The sequence below is a fragment of the Sinohyriopsis cumingii genome, chromosome 17, assembly GCF_028554795.1.
Source record: "Sinohyriopsis cumingii isolate HCF-2022 chromosome 17, ASM2855479v2, whole genome shotgun sequence".
Taxonomy (NCBI): Eukaryota; Metazoa; Mollusca; class Bivalvia; order Unionida; family Unionidae; genus Sinohyriopsis; species Sinohyriopsis cumingii.
In genome coordinates, this window is record NC_142977.1 from 20,244,319 (window position 1) to 20,269,283 (window position 24,965).

The following is a 24,965-nucleotide window of genomic DNA, read 5'->3' on the forward strand; positions in this document are numbered from 1 at the left end:
CTACTCCTCAACCCTCATACTATTTTCATTTTTACAACTGCAAATGTTATGAATCTGAATTTGTTTGATGTAATGATTTCAAACAAATTAGTAAATATCTTTAAATCAGTGATCTAAAATTTGCCCCTGACAAAAATCCTGCATCAGTACTTATACCATAGTTCAAACAGTCTCATAATGTATCCAAAACAGAATAATTTCTACAAGAGAATCTTATAAAGATCAAATCAGTATTTCAAAACTATGAAGTCAGTTACATGATATTATAAAAATTTACTTCATTTGTTATTTCATGATATCAGAATAATTTCACAGGAGCTCAACAGTGAACACTGATTCAGGAACAAACTCACTACAAATGTGAAATTTTAACTGACAACTTTGGTAGATAGCAAAATCAGTTCTATATATGCCTGGTTAGTCATACTCATGACTATTTTCACACTGATTTGAGGATGTCTTCAATTCAGAATCTCCTTTATGCCTATTCACTCTCGTGACAGTATCCGTAGCTCCTGTTTTAGTGTTCCTGTAAGAAGCAAAGTAATCAATTTCATTTCTTCCTTTCTGAATCCATGTAACATGTCTAAGGAAATCCAGTAATGAAAATATCATAGAAATGTTTGGCATTATTAAGTTGATGCAAACTGAATGCTGGAGAGAAAGAAAGCAACAAAGATGGATAGACAGAAAGACCAACAGCAGACAGTACCAAATGCCATCTTTCTCGATGGAATATGTCATTGGCAAAAAAAAATATAGCAATCTAGTTCAGAACTGATCTGTTTATCTCATGGTGACTTGCAAGCACAAAGATTTTCTTCAGAATAATGGCTAATATTATCACTGCAAGACTGTTTATTTAATGACACAGTTTGCCTCTACATGTTGCAAGTATAAACATTTGTTGTGGCAAGGGGGAGTTACATGTGTATAATTACATAAGGTCAATGACCTACACTTCATTCATTTCCATCTCATCATCACTTTCCTGAGGCACCTGAAGATACGGATTATCAGGGGCTGGACGGAACTTGTAACCTGTCACAAAAAAAAACACTGCTGTGGCAATCTCTTTCAACAGCTCATTCAGCCACTCATAACGGAATGGTACTGCAATCTGTAATGAAAATATTGGTAACAATATCAGTACATATTCAACAGAGCCAAAAAAGAAAAGACAAACAGTAATGCATATTTTTATTAAAAAATACCAATTTCAGCCAGTAAAATTTTGGCCACCTTAATACTCCTGCCATCTATACATACATGAATGCAATATTTACAGTTAGCACAATGACATCTTCAAGAGATGTGAGAAAATGCCAATAATGTTTTTAATTCTAATTCTGCCATCAGGTAACAATAAGATGGATAATAAAATGATCGTGAAATCACTTACAAAACCACTTTGTGCAAACAAAATGCAAGTACAATAATAAAAGATATTCAACACTTGTTTTATCACATTACTACTGTATTATAAATATGTTAGCAAATCCATTTTAATATTTTTACAAATTTACACTGCAATATCACCATATTGACCTGCCAGCAAACATGCACTTACGCCCTCATCATTCAGTAAGCAAGTGCTTATGGTCCCCGTATGTCAGTAAGCAAGTACTAATCACCCTATTTGTCAGTGAACAAGTGCTTCAAGTCCCTGTATCTGTCAGTAAGCATTTGATTATACCCCCCATCTGTCAGTAAGCAATTGCTTATCACCTTCATTTGTCAGTGAGCAAGCACTGAAAGGAGGATCTGGTGAAAAGAATAATAAAGATTTCCTTGCAATGTGAGAATGGTGATTTACCAAATTTGAAATGTTTTTGAAATAGATGAATAAATAATATGATACAATTTCCTAATGACAAGATGTCATATTGTGCATAAAACAATGTAGTTTTCTTTACCTTAGTGAAATATATAAACTGTGCAACTGTTTACAAAAAGATGTTTACTGATATCTATTTTAAGACCACAACAAAATTTAGGCAGAACTATTGCATAATGTATAAATTTCAAGATAGTGATGTATGTCTTTGCAGTGTTGCTCCAAATATCCTTTTATCAGTAACAGCAATATGTGAAGTATTTTGCCAGATCCTCATATGGCACAGATCTCAAGGAGCATTTACAGACCCTCACATGACAGAAACCTCATGAAACATTATAGATCTGCTTATGACAGATATCTCATGAAGCATTTTACCAGATCCTCATATGGCAGAAATATCATGGAGCATTTAGAGATCTTCCTGTGGCAGAGATCTCATGGAGCATTTATAGATCTTCACATGGTAGAAGAGATCTCCTGAAGTGTTTTACCAGATCCTCATATGGCAGAAATCTCATGGAGCATTTAGAGATCCTCATGTGGCAGAGATCTCATGGAGCATTTACAGATCTTCACTAGGTTGAAGAGATCTCATGAAGTGTTTTACCAGATCCTCATATGGCAGAAATCTCATGGAGTATTTAGAGCTCTTCATATGGCTGAGATGTCATGAAGTCTTTTACCTGATCATTACTTTGCAGAGATTTTATGAAAGCACTTGTCTGGATGATGAATCTAAAGATCAGATGGCTGAACATAATGCCAGACAGGTCACTATTAATGGTTCTTGATGCTATTTTGAAAGCATATGACTCTAAAATATCTTGATACAAATTCTACATTTTTTTTCTTTATACATCAGTAAAGAATCTACACTAACATTTGAAACACATACATATGAATTACTGTGGTGATTTCCTGTCAAAAGTACTTATTATTGTCATTTCAGGTCTCTCCATGAGTCTAAAGCACTCACCATTAAGGATTACTGCCATTTCACCTCTGTCTGTGTGGGTTTTAGTCTTGGACTTGGCCAATGTGTGTATGTGAGTAATCCTGCCAGTAGCTTCTCGTGAGTCGGTGGTTCTTTCCAGGGTTTTCCAGGGTTCTTCCTCCACCATTTATACTGGTCGCCATGTATAGCCTATCTTGTGCTGAAAAATGGCATTAAACCCTATAACAACATCTCCATGAGTGGAATATCCAAGGGAGATTACTACTCAGGTATAATCAGTTACCTAGCTCTGAGTTGTCTCAATTGACATATTGATATGAAAAGTGTAACTATATCATGTTAGTAATATAATGTAAGATTCTAAAATTTTTACTACCAACAGCAGTATAAACATTATGTTACTAATATAAAGTAAGATTCTAAATTTTTACTACCAACAGCAGTATAAACATTATGCTACTAATATAAAGTAAGATTCTAAAATTTTTACTACCAACAGCAGTATAAACTAGATTTTTTTATAAAAGAGATTGGACACTATACAATAGGTATTGGAGAAAACAAAATCTTTGCAAGGCAAAAATGTTTCTGTTCATCTTCAAAGAATGCTTACCTTGACCAAGAACACTATAATCCTTGTGAAGTATATGTAACAAAGAATCTGAAACAAGAAAAATTATTGATTATTTTTCTGGCATATAATGTACATATATAAGGATTATAAGGTATTAATAACCTGATATAAACCATTTTGCACAAGAGACCTGTTTACAGCAGACAAACAGTAGTTTGACAAAGTCCTGACCATAAGTTCAACAATCTCACATAGTCATTATAATTACGAAAGCTAAATTTCTGCAGCATTTTCCTATAGAAACTCTGTGACTATTATCTACATCAGCAAACACCTTACAATCTTAGTAAAAAGTTATTTTACTGCAAAATTACACTTCATTGTAAATTAAGAAGTATTTTGAGCAATTTGCCCACATAAATACCAACCAATCCCATGAAATATAGTCAAATAAAGGTATGCACTTTTGAAAACAGAGTCAGTAAAATGACTGGTCAAAATGCATAACATCTGATGGTGACCATAATATGTACTAAGTTTTACAGAAATCCACTAAAAACAGCAAGAGTAACCGTGTTCACAAAATGATGTCATTCATTGTATCCAGTTATTAAAACAGTTAGTGGAACAAAAAAATTGGTCAATATGTGCATCTTTAGATGATGAACATTATATGTATGATTTCACAATGAAAACTATGCAAGCTGCTTTTACAGGAGTCAAACTTACATTAAATTCAACTGTAGGATGCTAAGGGCAGTAACTCTAACAAAACACGCAATATCACATTGACATGTCAGTATACACATTTCGAGATCATCGCCATAGGATGTAAAAGATTTCATGGCTACCCACTAAAATCAATGAGACTAGTACATGTTCACAGGAGTCTGTCATATAGTACTTCCATAAAGAGCAGCAACTCTAATAAAAATCACAACAGCAATCTGTCATCACACAAGAACTATAATATGTGCCAAGTTTGATAGTGTTAAAACTGCGGACTGATTACATTCACAAGATTTTGTCTTTAACTGCATCCAACAAGACAAAATGGGCAATAACTCTAACAAAACTTGCATAAGCAGTAATTTGTACATGTGTATCTACAAATGATGACCACAAGAAAAACAGTTTCATGATACCTGCTGAAAACTGTGAGACTAGTTTCATCCACACCACTGTCATACACTAAAACAGGCTCCCAGTCAAAATGGGCAAAAACTCTAACAAAAACTGCAGTAGTGTAATGATTAGTTGATTTGTGAATCTCCAGTTAATGACCATAACATTCATGGCAATTCGCTGAAATCTGTTAAACAAGTTGTATTCACAAGATTATGTCGTGCTCTGCATTCTATTGCAGGCCAGAAAGGGCAATAACTCCTATAAAAACTGCTAGACTAACTGCACTAATGAGATTGTATCATATACTGCATTAAGCTAATAGATGTAAAAGGGAATAACTCAAAAATTATTTGCTTCAGTAAAGTAACTTGTTGATATGACCATCTTCAGATGATGACAATAATATTTTTAAGGTTCTAATGGCAATCCATAGAAAGAATTGTATGAATAGCTGCAATACAAAAATGTTCTGCATTTATGGACATGAAAATTACTTAAAGTGATCATGAATTCCACTGCCTGAATTAACTCAAAAGTACTACAAAAATCAAAACTTCTATGCTTAAAATCATCAATAATAATGGTCACTTGTTCTCACCTAGACATCTGATTTTGATGACTGACAGCTATAACGACCTTTATAGCTATTAGGTGACAGACAAATGTGGCAGAACTCTGGCATGCAACATAATTGCAAAAGAAGACACTGCCCATGAAATCTATACCTTAAAATCAGGTCAACATGTTTATAAACCTTGTTATAGCAAAACTGGCAAAAATGTATGATGTAAACAACTCTGCCTCAAAGTCATCTGTTTCATAAGTTTATCGGATCAAAAGATAAGATAATATTTTGTCATTATTATGAAAATTGGAATTAGTCTCATCTGCCTCAAAAAAATTTCACATGTAATTTTGCATACTGGTCTGCCAATGAAAAGTGCACCTATTTTTGACTGTTCACTTTAAATGTCTATTCAATTTCAACTCTTGAGAAAGAGCTTATATCATCAAAACTTCTCAAATGATCATGATGTCATTAAAGATCAGCATTTAAATTCATTGTAAATAAATTTTTGTGAAAATAAGACTTATTTTTTTGTTGTTGTTTTATTCAATCTTCTCATGTAATCCATCAATAATGTTATAAGCACCATCTAGCACATAATTTTTTGGGCACCTTCTTTTCACTTTGATTTCTATTTTCTCACGCCATGGTTATACTGCAAAGCAACAAAGTGGGTGGAATGTCCACGGTCGAACAAATCTTGCTTAATGCAAATGGACTGTACATCAGTGAAAAAGGTATTTTACTCATGAAAGTGTGTTTAATAAGTCATAAAAGGTGTCAGAATATGCAGATATTTATTTAGACACAAAACGGTAGAATATGTCAAAGCCTAGGATGAACAACACTGAGTAAAAATAAAGACCAACCAAATGGTTCACGTAGGTCATTGCTACCTTTCTTTCATTAATATGGTGACCTAGGACGCATTAATTTTTCTGCTGTACATGTATGCTAGTATTCTTTGTTATTACCACAGATAATAGCATTCAAGAAACTTTAAAAATGGTCTTCAAGTATTTAGTCTCCTTTGTTTTAATGAGCTTCCTGGTCAATACACATCTTTACTGATTAAACATTGGTGTGTATATATCTCACCAAAAACAGTGTTCTGAATAAATACCATCTTGCTGATGAAAGGTGTTTGTTGTTTTATGTCAGAGCAATGCAAGAAAGTTATTTAGTGTTGTGGCAATTCAAGTAAAGTGCATTGCAAAAGGACACACCATCATATCAAACCCAGGCAGATCTAGCTGTATGATTCCAGCTTACACTGTTTATACTGCAAATCCAGCACACTTACTGCTAAGCAACAATGACTCCTGCATCCACAAGTTGCCCCTTACAATAGTGGGAGGGTAAATGTGGCCTATTCTGCTGATGAATGAGTCACTGCCTGTGGTAGGCTAAATCAATGGACTAATGAAAGATCTCCTAATGTGACCTGTTAGCTATTCAATATGGTGACTTTCATGACATCCACATATCTTTACTCAAGAGAAAAACTTGGGAAAGTGGTTTAAATGTGAGAAACTTCCAAACAACACATGTCATCTCAGGGAGTAAATGTAATGAACAATCTGATTGGATCAGTTTTATACAATTCCACCCAATGAGACAGCAGCAGAATTGACACACTTCTGATGAACCTAATGATAAGCAAAGATGGTAATGATCATGCAAAATGCATGCACACTACTAGACATAAATGTCAAAGGAGCAAACCCTGGTGTATATTCTGGAGAAAGGTCAAATTTCCATTGTTATAATTTGAGGCTCAATCCCTGAAAAGGTTAATTTGATTAAATCTGCATTTTGCTTGCTTCTAATCCATCACCCTGCCATCTTTTTGTTTATGGTCACAAATGCATTCTGATTTTGTGGTCATCACTTCTAACTAAAGCTTCCTTTCATGTTTGCTTTTTTAGAACAAAACTTTAAATGCAAATACAAAAAATAGCAAATTTTATTATAAAAATTTAACTGCAGTAAAGTATAAAAATATAGATGAGGACACTTTTAATTTTTTAATTTTTCATTCATACAACTACTTTGCTAGAATAAGCAATTTATAGGAAAATAGTAGTAAATACTAAATTTTCATACCATAAAGAACTCCATAATACAAGTTCATTTTGACCCATTAATAATGACTTAACACCTTTACTGTTTTACTATATGGCAGAATTCACACAAGTCTTAAAGGCATTCAGTACTATTTTTGCAATGGGTGTCATATTTTTTGGATTGATTAGACATAGTTTTATAGGGCAATTATTCAATTTATCCTCATATACCCATAATCCTTTTGAAGGTTATTATTTACATGCCACCCCGAAATACATATGGAGAAATCAATTTTAAATTACACGGCCATTTTGAGATGAGGTCAACCTAAAGGTGTAATCCAGTACAAACAAACGTGATTAAATAACATTTGCTGTGAGGTCACAATGAAACCAGCAGATGTTGAAATAAATTTGCATTTCCCTGTTGTATGTTATAACTGACCCAACATCCTATTCTCCTTATTTCCCTGTTGTATGTTATAACTAATCCAACATCCTATTCTCCTTATTTCCCTGTTGTATGTTATAACTGACCCAACATCCTATTATCCTAAACAAATTAGTACCTTGCTACCACTGTGAAAGTCTATAGCTATCAATAATTTTCATTTAAGTTTTTTCAATGACATTTAAAGTGTGGAGCATTCAAAAATCATGAGTGAGTAGGCTTTATGGCTATACTGTCTTAGTATTAAATTACAGAACAATAATATTTAATTTAACCGGAGTAAATTCACACATATGACCATAATGACATACACAATCCATTTTTGTACATGTGGAGAAATATAACTTACCATAATGTAAAACTGTCTAAATAACATCATCTTTAAGAGGCTTATTGCTGCTTTTCCATCAGCCATGGAGCCCTCTGTTAGGTGTCGTATTGACCTCGGTGAAGAGAAACAATGAATATATACCTATATATATATAATTTATTAATAAATAGAGATAAACAGTTTAAGTAATATTTGTATTATGTATAATGCACACTATTTATAGGTTTTAAAAATAAATATATAGAAAAGTGTATGAAAAAACAATAATAAAATAAAAAATTAAAATAATTATAAAGATAAATTTATAGAATACATATACTAATATAATCTTTATAACTGTTAAGAAGTTATCAGAGCTCAGTTTATATAATAAAAAATATGGTGTGCATAACGCTTACTATCAAGTATGTTATAAATAATTAATCATCTTTCACAGAAAATTAATCTACAAATTCACTTTCATTTTAAAAAAATTAGTAAACTTATTTTTATGTTATTAGAATATACTTTTACTAATAAGATTTTCTGCAAAGTAAAATAATATGAAATATTCATATCTAATTGTAAACAGGGGACATAATTCAAAAAAATTACTAAATGTCGTATAGTATTTTTGAATTTAGACCTTTTGGATATACCGTATTAAGACGGTGAATCCAATAGGTTTCCTTTAGCAGACGTTCCATTTCAGAATCAGCTTTAACAATAGGTTGGAAGGAGAAATCTTGCAATGTATGGGAATTTTTGTTAAAATGTGCGGCAACATGAGATGAAAATGATTGATCGATATAATTTTTTATATCTGATCTATGTTGGTTCATACGTTTAGATATTTGTTGACTGGTTTGTCCAACATATTGGATGCCACATTTTTTGCATGTTATCAAATAAATAACATTTGATGTTGCACAATTAATATCACAACGCATATTAAAAGTTTCTTTCGTATTATTACTATTGAAAGAAGTATTTTCATTAATAAATGAACAGTGTGAACATCTAGGTCTATTACATTTAGTTGATGATCCTATTTTATATGATGGTTTTTCTAATTTGGAATTAGTTAGGAAATCTTTCAGATTTTTAGTCCTTTTATAAGCAAGTGTGGGTTTGCTTTCGTGTAGCGATTTAACACTTGCTTTACATGATAAGTTTAATAAATCCCAATATTTATTGATAATCTTACCTATATTAGGCAAACTTGGATTATATTCAATAACAAAAGGAATGATATCTTCATTTCTACTTTTGATTTTATATTGTAAAGATTCAAGCTGTGCAAAAGAAGATACTTTTTGGAAAGCAGTATTAATGATGTCAATAGGGTAATTTCTATTTAGAAAATGCTGACCTAACTCTGTCAAAGATGATTTAAAAATAGCATCATCCGAAATAATTCTTCTGTATCTTTTTGCTTGACTATATGGTATCCCATTTTTACATGATTTAGGATGGCATTCTACGTGTTGGTGTTGTTTATTATATATATATATATATATATATATATATATATATATATATATATATATATATATATATATATATATCCTCACACACACACACATGGATTGAACATTAAAACATTTAATGAAATAAAATGGGGAAAAAATATTTTTTGCTAATTATCTTGGTCAGTAGATATAACTTTTGCACAAATAAAAAAAATCACACAAGGGACCAACTCTGAAGAAGACTGGAGTTTTCATCAATTCTGAGAAAAAATATGCCTTAAAACTTCATTGCTTTCTCTGATTTCAGTCTTGAGCTTCAAACTCATAAATAATATCATAAGATATAATTTAATGATTCTTGACAGATTTTTATGTAGAATGCAACTTCAGTGGTAACAGACTTTTGGAGAATCCAGTGGAATACAAAACTCACCACACTACAGGAAAAAGAATGGCTCCACAACAAAGGAGGTCCACAAGGACAAAAATTCCCCTCCAGATGTCATAATGCGATTGCCCTTCTTCACTCTCCTCCACCAGTACCCAGGCTATGTAATCCAGTACCTGGTTATGAAAGAATGGATATATAGTGGTTTTTCTCTTAATTCAGATTCCCCCCCTCTCTAAACTTCTCTCTCCCCACCCCCTGCTGTCACCCCTCCCCCATCATGTCTTCTGGCACCACCCCATCATGTCATCCTCCTATACAATGACTATCATCAACAACAACAATAATTTATTTCAAATGCATGTGAATTAATACTATTACATTTCTCATGACACATCACTGAAGAAGTGTACAAGTATACACAGGACTAAACATCTGGTGATCATTACTGAAGAAGTGTACAAGTATACACAGGACTAAACATCTGGTGATCATTACTGAAGAAGTGTACAAGTATACACAGGACTAAACATCTGGTGATCATTACTGAAGAAGTGTACAAGTATACACAGGACTAAACATCTGGTGATCATTACTGAAGAAGTGTACAAGTATACACAGGACTAAACATCTGGTGATCATTACTGAAAGCATCTGCTTGCAACCTATGTTGTTCTGGGCATGACTCTCTTTGTTTTCAAGTTCAAAAATGCAATAACCAACACATTTAATTTTATTTTCTTTGTTTACTCTCAAATCCTGTAATGCCAGGAATGCTCGTGTCTCCAGAAGAATTTATACAAGTTAACGCAACTGGTAGCAAAATTCAGAAAAATAAAATGACTTTGCTTCTTTTAATTTGCTCTATCACATGGACACACACATATGCTATTTGATGACTCACATCCCCCACCCTAAAAAATATTGGCAACTCTACTTTTAGCTTTATCCAATTACAATACCACATCCACATAAGTGAAATACTGTACCAGGCAAAGTCCTCTGAACTTATCATGGAGGAATTTGTGTTCAATATGTACTACTGACCATTTACCTGTAGAGGTATGACAATCAGGAACAATGTTTTCTCCCTGTCAGACAGAACATACTTAATGAATGCAAAGCCAGCTCCTATCAGCAATATGGTGATGAAAAACGGGGCTCCTCACATCCTACAACAAAAAAAAATTTGGCGTGATCAATAACATGAATGTTACAGTAAGCAAGTTAAGTTTATGTATGTATGACTGTAAGCATGACTATGACTGTATGTATGTATGCATGTATAGCTGAGACTGTTCCAATTCCTGATGACAACCTATATTATTTTATTCACTCATCTGTTCATCAAACCAAAAGTGAATTAATCCTATCTGCACTTGTCACATTACTGACTTGCATTAACTGAAAATATGAAAGTCATTTTTAACATTGCTAACATTGAATAATGAGTATTACTATATTATAAAGCTACCCAACTGTCAAATGAAAATGGACAGAAGACACCCAGCCCAAAACAACCAGTTCATGATTAAAACAGAGCTATTTTTAATAATGGCAGCCATATTTAATGACAGACTGGCATTGTAGTTTTAACTTTTTTATTTGGTAATAGGAGCAAAAATTACTGGTGAAATCAGCATCGTTTGTATACATTTGAAATCACTTCATGCCAGGATGCTTTCTTTAGAATTCAACTGTAATCTGTGGTTTTTAAGAAAAGGTCATTTGATGCTTTTCTTTTCATTTTTATCAGTGGCAGCCATATTTAATGGCTAAGCAGCATCATTTATACAAACCTGAAATGGCTTCCAGCCAATGTGCTTTCTGTTAAATCTTGTCCAAGTCCATTTAGTGCTTTTTGAGAAGGTGATTAAAGGTTTTTTGGGGTTATTTTTTGTAATGACTCCTATATTTTATGTAAATTTGCATTATTTGTACCAATTTTAATGCTCTTTATGTCAGAATTCATTAAGTCATAATTGCTCAAATTATTTTGAGTACTTTTTGAAAAGTTCTTTAAAATTTTGTTTTTATTTATGGTGGCCATAACTGACCATGGATTAAAATCATCTGAACAAATTTGATAAAAACTTTTAAGCCATAAGGCAATGTAAAATTTTGTCAAAGTCTATGGAGCTTTTATTTAAGTAGTTTAATTTTTGTATATATTTTTGTTAATGAAGTGTTTCTGACGAGTTTGCCAAAAATAGGTCCATTAGGTACCCATCATTTGAAAAAGTGGAGCCATGGTGTGACTGCACGGAAAACCAGATATTCAGCCATTTGTCCTTTAAGTTCCTGCTCTCTGATGCCTCAGAATGTACTCTTAACATCGCTGGCAAAGTTGACACCTCCAATTTTAGGCCCCTCCAACATTAATTGTCATCAACTTTTGTGAAGTTTCACCTTTCAAGCAATTTGTTGAGGGCGTCATAATATTTTTCTTCTTTTTCTGCCATTGTGGAATTTAACAATTTGTCAGAAATTTCATTTTCTGTTTGACTTTCATCTCAGATTTAGCAGATTTTTACCTGCTTGTTCACTAGAGTCATAGTATAAGCAATAATTTGTATCACTTTCATGATCTGAACTTGATACTCGGTTACATAAATCATTTTTTTCATTATACCATTTCTACCTCTCGGCAAAACTTCACAGAGTTTACAAATGATAAATGTGCCTCAAATAATGTGACAGGAAGCATGTGCTTAGGAGAATCACCAAGCCTACACATTTTTCTTAAGATACAAATGTTGATAAAACACATGTGACAGTCACCTCAAAGCGTTACTTGAATTTGTATCAAATTATTTCATTAAAACTGGTGCAATCCAGTCATTTGCCAAGCTTATTCTTAACCAGGCAACCAAGAAATATTATGGGATATACTGAGTAAACGATTTCTACAAAAAGACCCTTTTATTTGCCTTGTATGAGACTGGAAGAATGGGACTGAATATAGTCCAAGCGTAGTGACCAGTGCAACTGAAAAAGATTGTTTGATGGGTTATGTTCATTTTCGTAAAAAGAATAATTGAGCAATTCAGACATTTAATGACTGGTTGGTGCATCTGTTTCAGATCCAAAGTATAAAAATCTGCTCCATGTTCATTTTTGCACCATTTTTGCCACATTAAATATCTCTTTGTGGGACTTGGTGTCTATTTTGACATGTCCTGGCTGAAACTCTCATAATGACAGCCAAATCTGATGTCAGATTCACATCATTTTTATGTAAATCCAGGCAGATTGACATCATTTTTATATAAATCCAGAAGCCCACAATGCCACGATGCTATCAAATTTGGTCAAATTCTGCAAAGTGTTTTTTTCAGAACAAATCATTAACAGTTTTTCTATTCTAGTAATGGTACCAGTTTTGATGGCAGATTGGCATAATCTGCACGAACCTGAAGGGCATTCATGCAACTATGTGTTCAGTTAAACTTGTTCAGCAATTTTTCAGGAGTCACTTAAGGATTCATCTAGTTTTAGTTTGGTTTGGTTTCTGTGGCTTTAGTGCCATTATTTACCAATGATAGGCTGGCTATACATGGCAGCCAGAATGTTTTGGTGGAAAAAGATCTCTGGAAGACCCAGGGAATCTACAGGAAAGCTTTTCGCAGCCCACTTGAACCTATGAGGACAGAAGTGATCTATCAGTGATCTGTAAAGGTGAGTACCTCAGACCACTCAATCACCCCAGGCCACATCTATTTTTAGTAATGACAGCTCAATTTAAGGATGGAAGGGCATCATTTGTAGAAACTTTAAAAAATCTTGATGCCAGAAAGCTGTCTGCCAAATTTACAAAATTTTAAACTGGTGTTGAGGTTTGTAAGATACTGAAAATAGCAATTATCGATAGATATCAGGCAATGTTCTCATACAAAAAGCTCATATGGCCTAATGATCAGGTAAGCTAATGATGAAAGAGATTGCAATAGAAGGAAAGCCAGATGGGGAATCAGATCCATGGATAGGCAAAAGATTATAAGAAATAGCACATTGCAATGACCAGGGTTTCTCTTTGATAAAGTAGACATTCACCCCATATAATCATCAGTCACCACATGCAGTACTTGGGGGTCTAAGGGGCCAAAATATGGTAATCAATGGTTGCCTTGAGCAGGTGGTTATTATATCAAGGCAAACTATGCAGGCACTTTTGAATGGACTGAATAATGATGGTTCTTACCAGCAGCTGGTGGCTATATCCAGGTAGTCACCTGACTGGTTTTGTCTGTATTTGATAAGAGTTTGACAACATAACACTAGCATAGCTTGTAAAGATGACAATAAAAGCAACAGCACTCTTGCCACTGCAAAAGGATCTGTCTTTTATCAAATCTTTGAAACGTCTTTTGTTAAAAATCTCCTATCAAAATTGTTCAACAGAAGAAATGTTGGAATATTTCATAATTCCTTTTTAGTGTTCTTCTTTGTCAACTTAAAAAATATAAATTATAAAACCATGAGAAGTTAATAGAAGCACTTACAAATATGCAATATAGTACAGGACTGCCCAAGCTTCCTCGTGATGACCATCTTTTTCAATGTAATACATGTTAACCTATTGAAAAAATTATAAATGATTATCTGAAAACTTTCATTATTCTATGCAAACACAAATAATCAGTCAAATACGCAAGCAAAAAGCCACTTTTCTTTAATGTAATAAGAAAACTATCAATATCATCTAATGCTTGTTGAAATGAACTGCCTCTTCTCCTGACAATATTGTATTTAATATCTACACATGCAATAATAATTGTACACACTTCATTTGAGACAAACTCACTTAAAAAATTACATTACTACCCACATGATGCCATGTGACAGGAACATCATAAAACAACCACAAAACATTTATATCAAGTTCTTGCACAAAAGAAATGAAAGATTTCCAACAAAGAAGTTGTAGAAGTTGATCCTTGTGAGAGTAATACCAATCAAAATTACCATCACAACTCAAGATAATTCAAGATAATTCAAACTGTAAAAAACAGAAAACAGTTAAATGGTTTATTGCTCCTATTGCAGCATGTGGAATGGACATGGACTACTTTATGGAAAAGCTGTTATTATTATTCAGTATATACCGATATGCCAAAACTGAATGAAAACTTGTTTATATCTGCAAGTTGTGTAAGTAAACATCTGGCTAGAAAAGATGATTTCAGGCTCAACTGGAAACTTCATTATGTCATGGATTTTTTAAAAGTACATTACACACACACACACACACACACACACAATAAAATCAGTTCGAGGCAAAAGTCAGTTTATGTAAGACTGATTTGGGGACACTCCACAGATATTATGAACTTCTGACTGAGTGACAGCTGTAAGGTGATGTTTACATTTGCAACATGCACACTGGAGAAAATGTTGGCATACCTCTATGTTACTTTAAAGTACTGTGGCTGAAATGTCTTTGGATATTGCACTTGTGGAAACTGTACATGAACTAAGCAGAAGATAACCAAAATGACTGCTCATATGCTCAAGTAATCAGACTGAATTAGTTTAGATTACACTATCTTGTGTAGTTATTAAAATAGAGACAACAAATTTTGCCAGACAAGACAATACCAGCTTCTGAAAGTGCAATGAATGAATTAACCAATATATAAAATGTAATATAAATTATTGTTATTTTTCTCTTCTATTTACCTCTGAAGTCAAGAAAGTGAAAATGACCAATAGGAGCTAGCAGGTTTTTGACAGGTGCATGTCTGAAGTAAGGCCAAGCTGAATACTTTATAGCCCAAATGAAACCCATCAATCATACACCAAAATAAAGGGAATTAACAGCTAGTTTCATAATACCAAAGATATATAAGGTCTTTTTTAAACAGCCAGTACAACAAATGAAAAAAATGGGGAATTCTTTTTTTAAAACTATCTAAGCATATGCAAAAAAATACAAAACTGTAAAACACCAACCTTTAGCAAAGTTTATACCAAGTTAACTATAGTCAGATACTGTATGCAAAATAATTATGCAAGTGGTTAAAAAGAAATGATATAAAGAGTACAAATATTATATAAAACTTACAGCATGAAAAAAGCAAGCCAGCACCTTTATATTCACCACTGATAGCATTAAGTAGTGAATCTTGTACTCATCTTCCCTTTTGAAATATAAGATGATTGTAACAAATACTTCAATCAACAATGAAATTAATAACTGACAATATTAATTTCACAATTAAAGAACCATGATGTTAACATATAAAATAAACACAACTATATGCCTCAAAGAATTAAAATAATACTTGTGTGTACCTTACAACATCATGCAATGTAAAATGGCTGAAGGTTTTATATATTCTTCTAAAGTGGCAATAAAACAGTTGGTGAAACAAAACTTTTTATGACATGCCCAGACAAGCTTGTGTTTCAAGGTCTGATAAAAATTTATAAAAATAATTTTTACCAAAATTTCTGATTTTACAAACTTCTAAACCATATATTGATATGAAGACATCTCCTATTAGTTTAGACAAAACAAACGCTTTCATTTCCAAACTTTTAGCATCCTGACTTTAGAAAACAAAGAAAACCAGAATTCTGCAGAATGCTCTGTGGTTGCATAATCCAAAAGGTCTTGCACAGTCACTGAAGATATAAAAAGATCACAGTGAACTTAACAGTTGGTCAATGGTGTGATTAATATTCCTAATTTGAATATGAATATACAATTTCATAGTTTTACATTAGGAACTGCCTGAGCTCAAATGTAAAAAGATAAATGTAGGAACACAAAAGATATCAATGTGACATAATTTCCTCAAGATGATGAACACATTATGTAAGTTTCATGACTTTGCATAAAACAATGTGAGATAAACCAAGCTAAATGTCATAATTATTGAACAGGAAAAGTAGGTCACACTGGCCTATTTTTGTACATGATAAGCAGTAGCCACCAAGATAAATACACCCATCATAAAATCTATGCAAATTATAGGGCAAAAGTTATTTAGGTGGTTCTAAGTTATGCATTTTGCTTTAATAAATCAGAAAAATGATAGGTTCATTACAGAAATTATATTTTTTCTCCTTTACTCGTTTTCTTAACACCTTTACTTTACACAAATGAAATGATGCTCTTTTTGTCCATTTAATTTTTCTTTATGTACACCTTCAATCATGCAAAAGATAGTATCTTCCCAGTCAGGTTTTTTTAAATCTTCACTAACCATGACCTATATCTGGACAAAATGTTTGATATGTCCTTTTTCCTTGTTCTTCTTTTCTTCTTTTTTAATCTCATTTAAATTTTATTTAAATTTAAATTTTATTCCAATATTCTGTGTCTAAATAAAAGAGATAAAGTTTCTTTCTTATATTCATGTAATCGATGTATTTTGGGTATATATGAAACAGAAAGATCTGTATGAAATTCTGTTGGAAATTTATTTGTTATTGTTAGTTGGATTTTATGTCAATTTACATACCATTGTGTACATGTAAAAATTATTATTAAATATTACATGCAAACTGCCTGAACTAAGCAGAAAGAGAGAAGTGCTTGATTACCTTTGAAAAAATAGATATTACTTATAGAATATACATTTAAATAAAAATAAACTAAATATCTGACTCAATGGAGTGTTTTTATTACTTTTTGGTTGTCATAGGACCAGTTTAGATAGAGTCTGCACTTTGTTATATATTACATGATAAAATACTGAAATATGTAACTAATAGAAAAATTATGTTTTCTGGCCACAGTAGCAGTATCAATTTTCAAACTACTTTCATTTTATTTTTAGAAAATATATCTGCCCGTGTGTATTATTTTGACCTGTATTTCCATATTTGGGCCTTTTCTTCTACTTCTTTTCTTTCCCTCTGTCTCTCAACCATTTTCTCTCTCTCCCCATCAGGATGAATAGATCTTAAAATGTGTCAAGACTGTTGACCCTCTAGCATAAATTTATGTAATCAATCAGAATGGACCATCAAGAATGCCTTAAAAATGAAACCCAAATGACAAAAGGCAGGCTTCAAGTATCAACTTTTTATAATTAGTCTTCCACAGGAATTTTGCAAATTGTCACTAACATGACCTGTTGCTATTCGATACTATGTGTCACCCATACATCATCATATACTCATTACACTCAATGACAAACAGTACACATTTCTAAGAAAAACTCTTGTTTACATAGATTAATAAAATTGGTTAAGTAACAATTTTAAATGTAATCGCAATCCTAATCATGTCTGAATACCATGGAGAAATCAGGCATTGATTAGTGTTGTCTGTGAAGTGAAATAAAGTAGCAGTCAACATGTTTGGGTGCAGCATCTATTATCCAAGAAACTACAAGCTTGCCAACATACAAAAATTCAGGTCTGAATGCAGAACAAAAATACAAAGAAATAAATCAGTACAAGTAAATTTACAATAATCAAAACCATATTTTTGATGATGTTACATCCTTAAGTCTGTTGAACCATCATGTCATGTTTCTACAATACCCCCACCCCTGCAATGTTAACTCTAACAATCCATTGAAAAATTATGTAAATGAAAATAAAACTCTATTCATTTTAGTAAAAAATGATTTATTTACTTGACAAAATAGAAGATATGAAGATTATATGTACAGTCTAAATTTGTAAAAAGTTGATAACTTAAAATTTTCGCAAAATTTTGGAGTTCCTTTTTATTAGTGTAAAAAGCAATGGTTAATCAAACTGACACATAACAGAGATACAAATCAAAGCTTTTTGCAGTGAAATATTTCCTTTTATCTACTTTACTAAAAATATGTTGATATCTTTATTTAATAATACTTTTTAATATGGTGTAAACAATTATAAAATTCAAGAAAACTTAATCCCTGGTATGTAAGGATGTCAATGATGTATGTAGATCATTTTATTTTATACATGATGGGTACACATTTTACCCTGCCTAATGTTTTTATCCAGAAGTTCATTTTTATTAGGATCTTTTCCTGTTTGAGATACATTCAGAGAAGCAAACAGAATTATTGGGGGGGGGGGACAAAGATGTAGGTGTCAGCTATTAAGTTTCATAGATGTAAGTCAAAAACATGTTTATAAGTGATATCAGGTTGGGTTGGAAGTGCCCCTCTTTGCCCCTATGTGCGGGCACACATGGGTCCATTTTTTTCTATCAAGAGATTCCAAGTCTACAAAAGGTTACATAAAAACATGTTTCTCATATTTTTTAATAATTTGCATCACTAGTCTTTTTCGATCGACCACTTGCATTAGTGCATTTGTATGACTCTTTTCAGATGTTTAAGATTAAAAGGCACATTTTCTTCACTTTATTGGAAAAAGTAAGAAATCATAAAGGTCTGATGAGTTAGTGCTAGAAACATATGACAGGTCATAGCTTTAAAAAAAGTATGTCCTTGACATCAGATCACAATAACTTTCAGATCCTGTACCACTTACAAATTATTATTGCTAATAATAAAGGCTGAAACAATTTGTATAAATTACTTCTGTTTCATCAATCATCAGCCTGTGAATAAAGAAGGTAAAATAATTTTAATTTTTCTAGTTAACACTGACCAAATATTTTTTGTCTAAGGTGTTTAAAGTAATAAAATCCAAAAACTACAGTGGTCTAAATATCACGTTATTCATCAAATTAATTTTACAATGAATTTATTCTGATCTTGTTGTACTGTTTCTCAAGAAAAAATACACTTGCTTTGATAATGTAATTTGGTTAAAAGGTTTTGGAATGCTATTTCCAATAGATTAAAGATGTACTGAGAATTGATGTTACTCCCAGTGTTACTAATGGTTTTATGTTGGAGATCTGTATGTAACATACATTTTTACACTTCTGATCCTATTCAAACTCTCAAATAATGAACAAAATTTTAAATCCTTTTCCATGATACTTTTTAGGTTCTATAACATGCAGTAACAAAAGTACCATATGTGGAGAATATGTATGTAGAAGTAATATGTGATACCACAGCATGCTAGTGGCTATGTTGTACCAACCAAATATGGACAATGTTCCCCCCTTAAAGTTCTAAAACAAAAAGAGGGGGGTCAACCTGGAGAAAAATGGAGAGTCAACTCAGTACCCATAATGCACAGAACCCCTAAAACGGGGTTTTAATAATACAACAGAATTAAAATTAATTATGTTACATTTAATGACAATTCTCGCAATGGTTATGGAGAAATGCCAAAGGATTTCAAAAAGTAATATTAGATACATAAGGTGCAGCAATCTTTTTTATTCAAGTCCAAGACTTAATGAAAATCACTGTGTATGTAAAGATTAATGAACTGCTAAAAATCGTAATATAGGAGGGGTACAAATTATAAGGAACTGCCTATAAAGCAGAACTGCAGAGTACAAAGTTTGTATAATTATATGAACTCTGCTAGCCTTTGATTAACACAGGTAAATTACTGTCCTAAATAGGACCTCAGTACTTGCCTGCATCTGTGAGGTACAAATGCCCATAGAAAAGCAGCTGCCAAATATACAGCTGTGAAGACAATGAAAAGATACGGAATGGGCATCTCTTCTGCAGAAAGGAAATTTCCGGGGTTGTACTCCACAAGTTTCACCTGGAACAAGTTATGAACAAGTGAAATCAAATCTTTTAACTAGCTTGCTTACTAATCATCCAATACAAAGGATCTACATTAACTGACTCAGAGCAATATGGTCACAAAATCAAATTGTTTTATATGTTAGAGAACCAGCCAATCTGTGGTGGTACATTAAATAATGTATCTTAAAGAATGAAGGTTGCTCTCTGTCTGAAAATAATTCCTGGAAAAAAATTATTGCATTTTTTCTCAGAAAAAAGAAACATTTTCAAATAAGTTGTATTTCACAAAGGATACTTTCCCGCATCACATCAACTTGTTACCTCCTGAATTCAGCCCTATTAAAAGACAAAGTGCAGCCCATCATTATCATATATTTATATAAATAAAAGGTAATAGCTCTTTGCCCATTTCCTTCCTTTGCCACTACAAAGTGTCACTAGTTTTTAAGTTATGCAATATAGCTATGAGGATGTTGCATGATGGGGTGGCTGGAAGTGTTTAAGTAATATGACCCGGTAAGTATTTCTTGGTGTTATGTATATCTAATTTAATTGTTTGTTCATAAGAGTTTAATCTTTTTATTCCATTACATGCTATTGTAATGAAACACTGTTTACTGGATTTTACATTGTCCAGAAGTAAAGTGAACAGTTTGGGCTGAAGTTTTATTTTCTTCAAATGATTAAATTCAAGTAATTGTTTGCTCTGGAAACACAAACGTTTTCTGATAGTTCTTGGACAAAGACATTCATTGGAATTATAATGAATTCAAAACTGGAATAATATTTTCTGTGATTCAACAAGAGTCTGTTGACACATCTGCACTTTGGAGATTATTAATGATGTCCTCGTCTTCCATCTTGGATTTCCATCAGGATTTGATCTGAGATTCACTTAGAACTTTACACTGATAAGACTTGTGTCTTTTGATTCGTGGATTATTTTTGGATTTAATTCTTAAAACTGTAAGTTCATTTTTCTCATCTTTCATTTCCTATTGTAGAGAGATAAATTATTTGTTGAACTTTACAAAGCATGTCGTCTTCACTCTTTTCTGTTATTTATTTTAAGAGCAAAGACTTGTAACATCGAAGAAACATTGATATGTATATCTGATTTAATTTAATTTGTCAGCTTTAACAAGTTTATTATATTATATGTTATTATAATGTAAATTTATTCACTATAGATGATATTTTTTTTTCAGGAAATGGTTTGACGTTGACTGTTAGTTTTTTAAACAACAGGTGTTGATCTATATTCTGACCTGGGTCCAGAATTAGTGAACAAAGTTCTTTTTTATTTTATAATGATTGGGTGTTATCAATGTCATGATGAAACTAGGTGGGTTAAGAAGTAAACACTGTTTTATTTTTATTCTGGGAATAAAATCATTGGTCTAATCATGGCCGTATTCTGTTTGCAGATTCAAACCTGATCACATGACCATTGTTGTTGTTAAGGAAAGCCCATATAACTCAATGTTGGAGAGAAATACTTTTAGTAGAACTTGGGCAGTTAAAGAATTATGTTGTGCTGTTTAGAGTTATTTCAAATTATTTGTTTGGAGTCTCTTCTAATCACTTGGATTCAAAAAAGATTCTGTTATTTGTCTGGAAATATTCTGAAGAATGCTCACACAGGGAAAGACACTGCTTGCAAATTCAATTTAGATTTCCAACACTGGAGAGCCATTATTTGTATTTCTACAAGGAACTGTAGGTAAGCACATTACTGATTAAATCATACCTCATCGTCATTCATCTTGGATTTTAAATCAAGAGTACAATTTGAAATTCTTAAAAACATTTATGACTAGGACTTTTGCAATTTAATTCGTGGATTATTCTTAGATTAATTTTGGATTTGATCTTGAAACCGTAAGTTCTCATTTTTTTCATTGTTACAGAATTTTAAGGAGAATAAATCATTTGTAAAATTTTTAAAAAGCTTGTTGTTTTTACTCTTTCTGAGTTACAGATTATTCGAGCCTAAACACTTAACATGGAAATTGGGCACTTGTCCAAAGGATATTTGAATTTTGGCTAAAATATTTCAGAAAAGTTTGTGTTTTTTATAAAATTTGAATTCCCCATCTTTTTGAAATCTTTAGTGAGGTTGACAAGCTTTTTCTAAAATGGCATCAAAAGTGGAAATCTTTCTTTCAAATCCTACCCAGGAATAAATGGATCTTTTCAAAAAAGATGATTTGATTCAACTTGCCAGAAAATACGATCTTTCTGAAGTAAATGCTTCCTTAACGAAACATGAAACATGAAATATTTTGCTTCAGTATTTGGTAGAAAAGAATGTTTTGGATAATAGTGCTTTGGTTTCAGTCAGTACCTCTGTGTCAGGCTCTGACGTAAAAATGAAAATTAAAATGCAAAATGGAATTAGAGTTGAGGATGCTGGAGCTTCAGAAAAAAAAGAAGAAAAACAAATGCAAATGCAGTTACAGTTAGAGAAAGAGAAAGAACAAATGAAATTGGAAAAAGAAAAAGAACAAATGAAATTAGAGAAAGAAAAAGAACAAATAAAATTACAATCAGAAGAAAACGAAAAAGAAAGACAAATGCAAGAAAAACAATTTCAGTTACAATATAAAAAAGAAGAGAGACAGGAAAGAGAGAAAGAAAAACATGCATTAATAAGCAGAAGAAAGAGAGAAAGAAAGACAAATGGAATTACAAAGAGAACAGATGCAAATACAGTTACAAGAAAAACAATTCGATAAGGAGAGAGAAGGAAGAAAGGGAATATCAATGTAAAATGAAAGAAATGGAACTGGCAAGTGAAACACGCATTAATACTTCAAATTCAATTTTGAGTTTTGATCTTGCAAAGAACATTAGGTTAGTGCCCCCTTTCAGAGAAAGAGAAGTAGAAAAATATTTTATTCGTTTTGAAAAGGTTGTTGAAAATTTGAAGTGGCCAACGGAGTATTGGACTCAGCCATTACAATGTGTACTCACTGGTAAGGCTAGTGCTATTTATAATTCACTGTCAGTTCACGAAAGTGGTGACTATGATGTGGTTAAAGAATGCATCCTAAGGGGTTATGAGTTAGTCCCTGAAGCTTATCGGCAAAAATTCGGAAACTATAGAAAAGAAGGTGGACAAACTCATGTCGCATTTGCTAGCGAAAAAGAGCAGTTAACTGATAGATTGTGCTTAGCCATGAAAGTTGAGCAAGGTTATGAAAGTCTCAAACAACTTGTATTACTTGAAGATTTCAAGATCTGTGTACATAGTGGCATTAAGTCCTATCTTGATGAGCATCAGATTGAAACCTTGGAAAATGCTGATCGAGCTGCTGATGAGTATTATTTAACTCATAAAGTTCCTTTTGTAAATAAAACTTCTTCTCAAGAGTCTTTAGGCAGAAAAGTATTTCAGGTTAATTCAATCCCTTCTAAAACTCAAACTGGCCCAACTTCTAAAAATCAAACTTCGGAGAAGCTTGATTCAAGATCCTTGTCTCTTCTTACTTGTACCTATTGGAAGAAAAAAGGCACGTTATTTCTGATTGCTGATTTGGAAAATAGGTATCATAATGAAGACAGGCCTATTCCAAATGCTCTTGTTTGTAAAAAGTCAAGGTCACGGTCATGTATTTAAATCAATACATTCGTTGGGTCTAACAAACCCCACTCTGATTTGATCATGAAACATTATGAACCATTCATATCGAAGGGTACTATATCACTCTTGGGTGATTCGGCCAATCCTACTTTGAGGGACACAGGAGTTTTTCAGAGCTTTTGATTGTCAGGTACTCTGCTATTTTCGGAAAAGTTTTTTTTTCTAATGAGAGTGTTCTTATTCAGGGAGTATTGAGATAAAAAAAACAAAACAAAGAAAACAACACAAACGCCGCAAATTTAATCTATGCTTCTTCAGGCACGAAATGTTTTGAAAGTAACGGATGCCATCTTTTATCTTAAAACAACAATTACGTCATTACATAACGTCATAAATTATGTGCATCATCATAACAATTATACATGACAGGATCTAAAAGATACACGAGTCTCTTAAAAACATTAGTATATAAAAAATAGAGACAAATGGTCATACATATAACTATATTGTTATAAAGGATATACAATTAAATTTAAATTATGCAATTTTATATGGTGCACTGGCATTAAGTCTATTAGGATACAGAGTATCTAACTTATGAATCCAATAAATTTATTTTATGAGTCTATTCATGTCACCATGCACAATAATTATTGGCATGAAAGAAAAATAAAGTAGAGAGTGATTATTGGTGTTAAAGTGTGTTGAAATATTAAAGGAACACTGAGGATCTCAATCATTTTTAGATGAAAGCGATGATTATTCATTCTCTTAGAAACTTGTTGAAGTGTTTGTCCAACATATTGCATGCTACATGTTTTACAGGTTATTAAATAAATCAGGTCAGTTGATATGCAGTTAGTGTTATCACGTCAAGAAAATACCTCTTTTGTATCGGCACTACTGAATGAACTACTTTCTCTTATATTTGCCCATTGAGAGCACCGGGGTCTGTTACATTTAGATGACGAAAAGTGTATTTTGTTTTTGTCTGTTTAGTTCTAATTAAAAAATCTTGCAAATTCTTGGGTCTTCTATATACGA

The 24,965-nt window shown here is 32.3% G+C and overlaps 1 protein-coding gene across 1 annotated transcript; it reads right to left on the bottom strand.

Moving 5' to 3' along the window:
• Positions 1-955: 955 nt before the first annotated feature.
• On the bottom strand, positions 956-22,100 carry LOC149777879 (protein GPR107-like). Its single transcript, XM_089940504.1, is given in 9 exon segments — positions 956-1,120; positions 3,409-3,456; positions 7,932-8,025; positions 9,798-9,928; positions 10,807-10,924; positions 14,255-14,328; positions 15,817-15,892; positions 20,215-20,348; positions 22,086-22,100. Coding segments are annotated over 9 exon segments (855 nt in total).
• Positions 22,101-24,965: the final 2,865 nt, after the last annotated feature.